This window comes from Dictyostelium purpureum, assembly GCF_000190715.1.
Source record: "Dictyostelium purpureum unplaced genomic scaffold DICPUscaffold_273, whole genome shotgun sequence".
NCBI lineage: Eukaryota > Evosea > Eumycetozoa > Dictyosteliales > Dictyosteliaceae > Dictyostelium > Dictyostelium purpureum.
The window spans coordinates 16,152-28,243 of NW_003519609.1; the positions used below are offsets into that span (position 1 = coordinate 16,152).

Consider the following 12,092-nt stretch of genomic DNA (forward strand, 5'->3'; position numbering starts at 1 on the left):
AATTTTTTTATTTAGTTTTTATTATATTACTATTTTATTTATTAAAATGGTAAAATTCTTGAAGCGAAATTTATACAAATATGGGCCCATAAAAATAAACCTCTAGATTTTGATGAAATAATATATAATAATCCAAATGATTTACAATAACATGATGTACATTCCCACCAATCGATACAGGTTAATACAATGAATAATGCCAAAATGAAATGAGCTAAACCTTGAGCGACTTTATTAATCATTGGATTCTATTTAATAAAGAAAAAAACAATTAATAATCATAAAAACAATAATAATTTAAATATTTTCACATACCATTTGAACAATATTAATTTTTAATAAACTATTAATAATAAATTGACCAATTAAAGCGATTACGATTGGATAATAGATTGTACTAAAAACATAATTATCTCTAATGTAGATTAATTCTTCGAATGAAAATATTTCGTTTTTAAAACGAAGAGTTAAATCCAATAATGTGGTGTAAAAGAAAGCGATTAATAAAGCGTCTGAACGGGCAATTGAAAGAAAAGTCTTTTGTTTAAGAGCGATGCTATTCTGTCTTGATTTAAAAACTAATAAAAATTCCCAAACTAACCAAACTGCTAATAAACAGCCATATGTGTAGATGGTTTGACGTATTGATTGGGCAGTTCCAATGAAACCTCCACCTGAACCTCTTTCGTTTGCTGTTGCTTGATTTTGGAGTAATGCATTTACTATAGATTTAATAAACCATTGGTATTGATGCATAAAATTTTGTATGTGATTAATTGGTTTAGAGTCGATGTTATAGTTTTCTATGCTGTTATTAACTTGTTCTAATATTTGTGGTGAGCATGATAAAAATGCGATGCAAAGGAAAATAACTGAAAAAAATAAAACGCCACTCCATCTTAAGAATGTGAATGTTATTGGATCATTTAATTTTGGTTGAGGAGTTTGATTTGATCCATTTAATAAATCAAATAAATTGGGTGGTTGATTGCTACCATTTGCTACATTATCTGATGGTGTTGGTTCTGGTGTTGGCTCGGCATTCTTTAATGATTCAGTATGACTTGAAATATAACTTAAACGATCTGAAACATTACCTTGAATTCTTTTCTTTCTAGCTTCTCTTCTCTTTTCCTCTAATGTCTTTTTTGGTTCCTCTGTATCCATTACTAACTATTATTTTAACTATCTAATCAATTTGTAAATAAATAATAATAAAAATAATAACAATAATAATCAAAAATAAAATTAAAAAAAGAGGTAATATAATAATGAAAAAAAAAAAAAAAATGAAAAAAAAAAAATGAAAAGAAAAAAAATAAAAATAAAAAAAATTTAAAATAAAAAAATATTTATTTTTTTTGGAACCAACACACATATTTGTTTTGATCATCATCTTTTTTATTGTTGAAAAAAAAAAAATGTATCAATTAATATTCTTATAATTATTTAATTAGAATATTTAATTTGATGATCAAATAAATCATTATTTTATAATTAAAAATAATAATGTATGATTTTTTTTTTTTTTTATATCTTATCTAGATTAAATTATTTAATGTTTTATAAAAAAAATTTAATGATGATACTTGTTTAGTTTTATCTTTAAGATTAAATCTAAATTTTTATATCTTAACAAAAATAAAATTATTTCCCTCTTTTTTTTAAATTTAACGGTTCTAAAAAAAAAAAAAAAAAGTAAAAAGATGAAATTGTTTTTTTTGAATTTTTTCATTTTTTTTTTCATTAATTTTTTTTTTTATTTTCATTAATAATAAAACAACCACCACACAGCCTTTTTTTGTTGTTTTGAAATAACACACCAACACTCACTATTATTAACATCACACCCAATCTTCAATATCATAATATCAAAATATTATTATAAACTAAAAATAATATTAACTTTATTTAAAATTGGTGTGATATCTCTATGTTGTTAATTAAATTTTTTTAAATTTAAAAATAACACATTCTTTTTTTTCCCTCCATCTTATTTTATTAATTTTTTTCTTTTATTATAATTTTTTATTTTTTTTTTTTATTTTATTTTTTATTAATAATATTGTTTAAAAAAAAAAAGTTATTGTTAATTTATATATAATTTTTATTCACACACACAATAAAATAAAGTAAAACAATAACACTGATATTATATCTTTAAAAAATATCACACATCATTATTTTTTTCTTTTTTTATTTTTTTTTTTTTTTGTATATAATTTATAATTGTATAGAATTTATAAAAAGAAACATAATTATAAATATTCATATATAATCAAAATTTTAAATTCCATTTTTTTTACTAAATAAATCATATATATATATATAAAATGTATTCAAAAGAAAAATTGCAAACATATTCAAGAGAAGACCTCTTGAAGATATGCAGAGCTAATAGAATTCATATTATGTCGAGTGACATTGAAAAAGTAAGATACTTAAATAAAAAATAATAAAAAAATAAAAAAAAAGAATACTAATTATAATTTTTTTTTTTTTTATAGCCTGATATTATATCAAGTATCTTAAAACATTACAGAAGACAATCAAGAATTATTTACCACGAAGAAGAAAAATCAAATATGTCTTTAATGACAATCGATCAATTAGAAACTGCACCTAATAGTAATACCAATATTAATAATGAAAATTTAATTGGATTTTCATCATCGCTATCAAATTATTCATTTCAGGGTGATATATCAACATATAAACCTCCAATTTTAGCAAGAAGAAAAACAATATTTAGAAATAATAATAATAATAACAGTATTAATCTTAACTTAGATTCATCAACATTAGATTTAAATAATTACCAAAATACAGGCTCCTTATTATCTGATGACAAAAAATCTATTATAAAAAATATATTAAATAATAATAAATTAATTCAATCACAATCCCAATCACAATCTTCAACTTTTCAACCATTACAATTTTCAAATTCAAACTTTAATTTTAGTGTAAATAATATAAATAATGACTCTACAAATAATAATAGTAATAATGTTAACAACGAAAATAAAAACAATAACGAAAATAATTTATTTAAGGATTCACTTAAATTTTCAAATTTTAAACCAACAAATGATATAGTTTTACCAAATAACCCAATCGATATGTCATTTCAATCACCAATGTCACCATCTGCTGTTTTATCACCAAGTTCACAAAGGGATCAAGATAATATAATAAATCAAATTGCCTCTTTAGATTTAACAAAAATCTCACCAAGAAAAGTTGATATAATAAATGTCAACTATAAAGAAAAAACAGTAATGGCAACTACTAGTTCGGCTACTATTGGTGCTTCAGCGGAAGTATCGTTTACAACAATAGAAAATAAAGTAAAGTCACCATTACAAATTTCCCCAACTTTATCACCATCTTTCACTGCCACTACTGTCCCCCCAACTGCAACTGCAACAACAAATAAATCTCCATTACAAATTTCACCAACTTTAACTTCTGTAACAACCGATAATAGAAAAGATGATTTTATGGCATTAAAAAAGAGATTGTCTTTATTGAAATTAAAAGATATCACATCAAAGAAAAAAGCAATTACCGCAACAACAAATGAGATTAGATATTCCGAAGTTGCAAGACCTGTTCCAAAAATGAATCCCCATGTTTCAAATAAAACCAAAACCAATCCCATTAGCAAAGTTACAAAAAAACCAGATTTTGATAAAATTCATCAAGCCGAGTTCGATAAACTTCAATCCATTACAGATTATGAAACTAAAAGAAAAGATATGTGGGCTAAATTAGGTTTTTCAAATTTACCATTTTTAAATAAACCAGAATCTACTACTACAACAATAACAACAACAACAACAACCAATACAACCAGTACAAAAGATTTAGCACAACCAGAGGATATGGAAATGTCAATTGAAAAATCACCATTAAAACCAAATAACTCAGAACCAACCACAACCTTAAATCCAATAACACCAAAGAAAAACAGTAATTTAACATCATCAGGTGTTTCAAATCCATTTTTATCATCATCAATTAATTTTTCAACAGTAAAAACTCCAACTAAATTTAAAACTAGTATGTTATCTAGTACCCTTGTTAATTCACCTGTTTTATTATCAGGCGAACAAAAAAATTCAATCTCTGCAACAACTCCATCCAAATTAAACTTAAATAAAACTCTATTAAGTGCAAAATCAAATGTTTCAACAACACCATCTGCCACCCCTACTGCTACTCCAACTGCCACCCCTACTGCCTCAGCATCATCCACAAGTAAATCTGCTACTGCAACAACTACACCAACATCATTATTGTTTAAAAAGCCGACTGCAACATCAACGGGTAAAACAACAACCACCACTCCATCATCATCATCATTATCTACTAAACCATCTACAACACCAACATTTTCAACTGGTAAACCAATTACCTCATCAAGCTCTGTAAATAAAACCAAAACCACTTTATCCTCTAAATCAGGTACACTTTCATCAACTTTAACCAAACCCAAATCTGCATCAACCACTACAACAGCCTCATCAGCCACAACACAGCCAGTTTCAACTGCTACAACCAAATCATTGCCATCATATGCCCAACCAACATTTGCTTCCAATCTAATGAATAAAACAAGCAGTAACTCCACAATAGCGTCATCAACTAAATCATCTTTATCCAAAACTTTGGCCAAGCCATCATCATTATCAAAAACAACAACTACATCATCGCTAAAACCCAAAACACCATCTATTTCAGCATCATCAGAATCACCACTAACCAACATTACAAACACACCACCAAAAGAAGGTAAAGACTTAGATAGTAAACTAAAAAAGAGAAAAAGTGTAAAATCAACAGTTGTAATTTCAGGCACTGAAAAAAGAGTATTATTACAGAAGAAAACATCAGAACAATCCCACGAGTTATTTTTAAATAAGAAAAGAGAACAAAATAAAATAAAATAATAAAATAATTATTTAATTTATGATAAAAAAAAATAAAAAACTATACATTTTATTTATTTAATAGTAAAACATTTTCTATATTTTTAATTCGATCGCCTATAAAATAATCTGGAGCACATATTTTTGATATTTTAAGTAATATTGATAAATTATTACTATATTTTGGATCTGCAAATGGTGTCACCAATTTTGAAAAACAAGTTTCTTCTTTTTCGATTAAAAAGCATTTTTTGTTGTGTTTGCTTTTGAGTTCTTCAAAACGTAAAAGATTCGAATGTACCTTGAGGAATAACAAAAGCTCTCTTGTTTTAATTTCGCTATTGACACCAAGATCGCACCATTGATAGCTTCTTTTCCAATTACATTTAAAAAAATTGTTTAATTCGGGACAAGAGTTGCACAGTCTGTGTGTGCATGTGAATTTAATATTAATTGAATAAGATTTTATCTTCATCCTTATATATAGATTCATTACCACTTCTAAAAACCCAATAAATGCTCTAAAGTTGAAAAATTTTATGTTTTTAATAAACTCTGGTATTTTATTAGAGTTGAAGGAACTTTGAATAAAAGCGACTAACTTTTCAAATACTTCAGAAGAATCGATTGAATCCTCAATTCTAAAAACTTGAATTAATTTATTAAAAAATTTAAGTTGAATGCCTTGACAGTAGCTTTCTACCAGATATTGATTACCATTAGAGTATATAAAATCCCAAATTTCTTTCAAAGGGGATGAAGTGGTGATGTGCACTACCATTTCTTCCATTGGATCACAAAGCAATTTTGAGAATGACAATTGTAGTTTGATTTTTAATTCTTTTAATTGATTGTTATACCTCCCAAGAATACTGCAGTATGCTAATAACAATTTATAATATGATGCGTTTAATGGTTTTGGGTTTATTATATCTATGCTTAATGTGTGTTTATCAATTAAATTATCTATTGTTTCTTTGTAGCTATTAATAAAATCTGGAAAAATATCTAATATTGGCTCTATATAATTCTTAATATCCTTTGTATTATTCTTCAAAGTGGGGAGGAAAAAACTTTGATTTAGTTTGATATAATGTATAATAAATTCGTCATTAAATATTGGACTTTGGGCTCGATTTTGGTTTATTATATTAAACATTTCGCCAGGATTATAGTTGGACGTTTCACTATTAAAAATTGTCATGATTTGGTTTTTATTGAACCTAGTTTTTTTGAGTATCGGGCCAATATTCTGAATAAATTCTTTTGGTCTACTCTTAAATATTTCGAATAATTCGTCTTTGTCTAAACTACTCAAAATTTCTTCTAAATAATTTACTAATTGAACTGGGTTATTTTTAAAAATATATACAATTTCTTTTTGGTCGATTGTGTTGAGGATTATTTCAATTTTTTGTAAAAAATCTTCAGGTAACTTTGAAAATATATCATTGAGGGTGTTTAAAAATTGATTTGCTGTGTAATATGGTTTAAGCTTTTTTAAATTATTAAGAAAAAGTTTTGAATCTTCTCCAACCCTTTGAAATAATAATCTTTTTATTCTACTATCTTTTGATGGAAGGTATTTGTGTACTAAATTTGTAATTATTGGGTTTTGTATTAATGTCGGGATATAATTTGGGCTTTGGTAATGATAATGATCCAATAGTTCTAAATTTTCATCGGTATCAGTTTCGATATTATTTTTACGATCCAGACGAAGTAATTTGTCAAAGGCACTTGGGAACACTTCAAAACTATATGAGCCTAGTATAATTGGCTTATTCTTTCCACTTGTGTTTTTTTTGATAATAACCAATACTGATGCTACATAACCTTTATTTGAAATACTAAAAACCTCTTTAATTGAATTTTGAGGTAAAACTTCTTTTTTTAATTTTATATTTACTGGTTCTATATCTAATTCGTTATTTTTTTGATCTAAAAACTTGTGTAATGATGATATTCTGATCTCATTGGTTTCGATAACACAAAGTTTGGCAAGGAGAACTAACAAATTACAACTCTTTTCAATTGACAGTATCCTATCTAAAACCTTTTTATCCTCATCATTAAAATTTTTGAAACTATTATATTTACGAGATAACACATAAGCTAATTTTCCATTTTCCTCTAATTGAGCATTCATTTCCTTTTCAAGCTCCCTATTTCTATTTTCTTTTAGTGGTGTCGAATTGTTTTTTAATTGACCATCTCTTGATAAATATCTTTTACCAGTTTTAACTAAATTATAAACCAAACAAAATCTATGGGACATTGGTGTTGGTTTAACTTCAAAACTATAGTCATTTCCGAATACTGCATACTGAATACTTGATATTTTTGGGCTACCTAAATCTATTGATTCAAATTGATCACCATGTTTAATTATTAATTGACCTCCCTGATTATAACTTTGTAAAATAACTAATAACGTTCCCACAATATTAGAACTATCTTTCTCTTCCTCTATCTCCCGTCGAGACTGTATTTCAGAACCACCATTATAAAAAATTAACATTTTATTTAATTGTAAAACAATTTTATCTTCTGACATATCTAGTTTTTTTTTACTATCATTCAGTATCATCTCTAATGTTGATGACCATGATTTACTTTCTATACTGACTAAATCTGGATAAATTTTCCATACATTGCTTTCATTATTACTATTATTTATTATATTATTACAGTTATTATCATTATTATCATTATCATTATCATTATTCAAAATGTTTGAAATCTTCATAGGGCAAAGTGAACTATTATTACTGTGGCTACTATTCGATATGTTATTGGAAATATCTTTATTATTAATTACATGTTTATCGATTAACTCTCTAGTTTGTGAAATACTGCATGGGAAAGATAAATACCCAAAATCCTTTATCGAAACCATTATATTTTGATTTTCTATTTTTTGAAAATTATAATTTAATTTTTTATTAACTTCTTTTTCTAATGCAGCATCTTTTAATAACTCTTCTAATTTTATTAATTTTTTGTTGTAGTTTGCGAACATCTTTATTTAAATATCTATTTTCAATTAATAAAATTTAATATTAGAAAAAATTAAAATAAAAATAAATAAAACAAATACCTACAGTCATTTATGAAATGTGAAATCTTCTTTAAATGTTTAAATTTATAAAATAAATCTTTATATGAAAAAAATAAAAAATAAATTATAAAAAAAAATAAAAAAATAAAAATAAAAAAAATAAAAAAAAATTGAAAAAAAGCCAAAATACTACCGATTTTCATATCTAAAAAATAATATATGCAGATTAGTGGGATTTTTTAATGGATCATAGCGATCTCAAAATTGTTTATTACTCTATAGTTTTTTAAATTAAGTCTTTTTTATATAGCCATACTTTAATCGAAACAATCTTCGAACTTTATTCTATTTCTTATTCTTTATTTGGATTATACCTTACACCATATTCTTCTATTTATTTAAATAATTAAATATAAAAAAAAAAAAAATTATTAAAAATGAAAACAAATAAAATTACTTGAATTTTATTTTATTTTATTTAGCTGATTATCTATAATTTTGGATGATAAATTATTTGGGTAACCATTAATTATTTTTAAAATGCTTATGATTTTATCTTTGATTTTTTCTAATCTTTCATCCTCTGGGTTGTTTTTTCTAATTGATCTAAATAACTTTAAATTTAAATCACAAATTGATGTTGGAGAAAACTATATTAAAAAAAAAATAAAAATTGATTAATAAAAATAAATAAAAAAATATATAAAATAAAAATATATAGTTACCTCTTCAAGAGTTAAATTTAATGGATTATCTTTAATTGCTGTTTGTAATTTTTCTAAAACCTCGTGGTAAATTTGATGAGGTGGTATATTTTCTTTCAAATATTTAACCAATATACCACCAATGTTGAAAGAATTGGCTATACGTTGGTTGAGTGTTTGCCCTATGATCTCTGGTGTTATAAAACTAATTGGAATTGAGGAACTACCCAAAGCATCTCTACATTCATCCAAGAATGAATTTGTGCGCAAAAGTAAATTTACAAACTCGTATGTTCTTAAATCACCATTAATGATTGCATCTTGGCCTTCTTGACCCTTTTCTGGTGGGTAAAAAGTTTTATGACCTTCTGAGCATGTAAATCTATAACCGTTGTCATCGTTACTGAGTGGAAGTTCAAAGTAGAGGTGTTTCTCTTCCAGAGGCTCTCTACACTGATTACAAGTAAGACCGCTAAGCTTTGATTGGAATTCGCATTGTGGACATTGACAAAAGAATCTATATTGATCTAAAAGATGTGGTCTACGATCATCCAAAGTTGAAAACATGTCATAATACGTTAAAAATAGCTCCTCACCTTGACTAATAGTTCTTGTTGCTCTGAATGCCAACATACCATTATCATCAACATACCATGTTACATTAGGAACGCAAGAATGATTAAAATAGCAGCCCAATGGATAAAATCCATGGCCATATCCTTTACCAAATATATTTGAGACTGTATGACCATTACTGAGAAAGATTGTATATATTTCATATATTTCTTCGCGAGTGAATGAGTCACCTAAAAAATCTATACCATAGATATCTTCAAACAGGTTCATTAATGTTGTAACACCTCTATTGAACTTCTCTCTTAATTCTTTATCAATCTTTCCATCATTTGAACACGATAAATTTATAATATCATTATAGGTGCCAAATAAAAAAGGTTCTTTTCTCCACTTGATTGGTATATTATTTTTTGAATATTCTGACAAAGTAACCTTTGCTATATTTAATTTTGAAGATTTAAATTTTTTATTATTTCTATTATTATCACCGTCACTATCACTATCATTATCACTATCACCATCACTATCACTATCACTATTATCATTATTATCACTATTATCATTATTATCATTATTATCATTATTATCATTATTATCATTATTATTATCTTTTTTATTTGTATTATTGTTATTTTTATTATTGATTTTTTTTTCTTTTAAAGCATTTAATAAAACCCTTGACATCAACCTTATATCCCTAGTTTCATTACTATCTGGGTGATATCTATTAAAATATTGATAAATTGGACATTCTTCATGGTGATATTGAATAGCTACGGGATCAGTTGAGCATTCCTCACAAAACAAAAACTTTTTACATTCTTTACATTTATATTTCTGCCTATCCTCTTTGTTTATAATTTTGTTGAAACAAGAACCACAATATTTATGTAAATGAATATCCTCAATTGAGGCTGTATACGGTGAAACCCTAAGAACCAAACTACCCTTTTCAATATTATTATTTGCAATTACACATCTACCTTTACCTTCTTGCCATTCAATCGATACCATCGGAAATAATCCAAGCTCCTCCTTGTCTCTTATAATTTTCTCTTTAAAACTTTTCTCTTCTACCTTTAATCTTTCTAATTTACTAACCACTTCATCTTTTTCGTTGTCTATTAATTTCTTTAATCCTTCATCTTTCCTGCACGTTGATGTTTTTAATGAATTATCTAATGCTTCTAACGATTCTTTAAAACGACACATATATCTGAGACACAATGCTTTTCTGTAATGTGCCTTTGCATTTTCTTTATCATATTCTATACTCTTCTCTATTGAATCCAATGCCTTATCTACAAAACACCCGTTTATATAAACTAGGGATAAATTTGAATAAATTATTGATATAAGTTTTTTAATTTGCTTTATGATTTCACTATTATCATGATTATTATTTTCTTTTATTAATTTAAAATAATTATTATTAAAACATTGAATTGCTAATGAATAATATGTTACCGATCTTCTATTTAATGTGCTATTATTATTACTATAAATACTATCACAATCATTAATATTGATATTATTATTATTATTATTATTATTATTATTATTATTATTATTACTTTTATTGTTATTATTATTGTTATTATTATTACTATTGTTATTATTATTGTTATTACTATTGCTATTATTATTGTTATTATTATTGTTATTACTATTGTTATTACTATTATTATTACTATTTAGATTAAAATCATCATTTCCTTTTTTCTTTAAAACCTCTAACTCTTTATATAATGACTTAAATCATTAACAATCATCTTTTTTAATTAAAAAAAAATTTTGAATAATGATATTGTAAATGTTAAAAAATAAAAAAATTAAAATTAAAAAAAAAAAAAAAAAAAAAAATTATTTGAAAAAAAAATTTTAACACATTATAAGTATATATGTTTTAAAAACTAAATATATATATATAATTAATTGATGGTAAATTACAACAGGGTTTCCTTTTTATTTTTTAAACATTTTAATTTAATTTTTAAATTCAGTTAATTTTTTTTAATTAATTTTTTTTAATTAATTTTTTTTAAATTTATTTGGTTATGTCAAATTAGGATTTAAAATGAAAAGAATTTTTAATTTTATTAAAAATGGAAATAAAAAAAATAAAAAATAAAAATAATTTTGTTTTTATTTTATTTTTTATGTAATATTGTTATTATTTGTATAATAATTAAAAACTTTTAAAATTATTATAATAATTTATAATTTTTGTTTCCTATTATATATATTATATTTTTTTTTACAAATTTATATTATTTTAAAAAAAAATACCACACATTCAACAAAATCACACACATCAATGAAATTTAATTTGTTATATCTGTTTCCTTAAAAATATTTAAATTCTTTTTTATTATATTTATTTATTTTATTATTATTTTAAAATAAAACTTTATTTTTTTATTTTCTTTTTTATATATATAATTAATTACAAACAATAATATCTATTTTAATATCTCGCATACTTTTTTTTTTTTTTTTTTTTTTTTTTTTTTCCTAACAAAAAAAAAGAAATTTAATTTTTTAATTTTTTTTATTGTGGTTTCTCCCCCCATTAAAATAATAATAAAGGTAAATAATAAAAATTTCCCCCCTAATATTTATTTTTAAATTGGGCATTGGAAAAAAAAGGAAAATTTGTTTTTTTTTACCCTCATAATTTTTAATAACCTTTTTTTAAAAAAAATTCGAAAAAAGGGGCCTCTTTTTTAAAAAATAAATTAACCAAAAAAATATTAATTTAAAAAAGAATAATTAAAAAATTTAATAATTTTAAAAAATAAAAATTAAAATTTTTAA

General features: G+C 24.0%; 4 protein-coding genes across 4 annotated transcripts; 1 reads left to right on the forward strand and 3 right to left on the reverse strand.

Moving 5' to 3' along the window:
- Window positions 1-41: 41 nt before the first annotated feature.
- Window positions 42-1,167, reverse strand: DICPUDRAFT_155977 (uncharacterized protein; the record flags this gene model as incomplete). The annotated part of the gene is made up of 2 exons (XM_003291338.1): window positions 42-248; window positions 316-1,167. The coding sequence occupies 2 exons, from the start codon at window positions 1,165-1,167 to the stop codon at window positions 42-44; spliced, it is 1,059 nt and encodes a 352-aa protein (XP_003291386.1).
- A 1,166-nt stretch (window positions 1,168-2,333) lies between these two features.
- Window positions 2,334-4,979, forward strand: DICPUDRAFT_98990 (uncharacterized protein; the record flags this gene model as incomplete). Its single annotated transcript, XM_003291330.1, has 2 exons — window positions 2,334-2,432; window positions 2,508-4,979. The coding sequence occupies 2 exons, from the start codon at window positions 2,334-2,336 to the stop codon at window positions 4,953-4,955; spliced, it is 2,547 nt and encodes an 848-aa protein (XP_003291378.1). The 3' UTR covers window positions 4,956-4,979.
- A 25-nt stretch (window positions 4,980-5,004) lies between these two features.
- DICPUDRAFT_82056 (uncharacterized protein) lies at window positions 5,005-8,044 on the reverse strand (the record flags this gene model as incomplete). Its single annotated transcript, XM_003291339.1, has 2 exons — window positions 5,005-7,956; window positions 8,039-8,044. The coding sequence occupies 2 exons, from the start codon at window positions 8,042-8,044 to the stop codon at window positions 5,005-5,007; spliced, it is 2,958 nt and encodes a 985-aa protein (XP_003291387.1).
- Window positions 8,045-8,223: 179 nt separating this feature from the next.
- On the reverse strand, window positions 8,224-11,047 carry DICPUDRAFT_98991 (uncharacterized protein; the record flags this gene model as incomplete). The annotated part of the gene is made up of 3 exons (XM_003291340.1): window positions 8,224-8,645; window positions 8,721-10,990; window positions 11,029-11,047. 3 exons carry the CDS (start codon window positions 11,045-11,047, stop codon window positions 8,460-8,462), a joined length of 2,475 nt encoding a protein of 824 aa, XP_003291388.1. The 3' UTR covers window positions 8,224-8,459.
- Window positions 11,048-12,092: the final 1,045 nt, after the last annotated feature.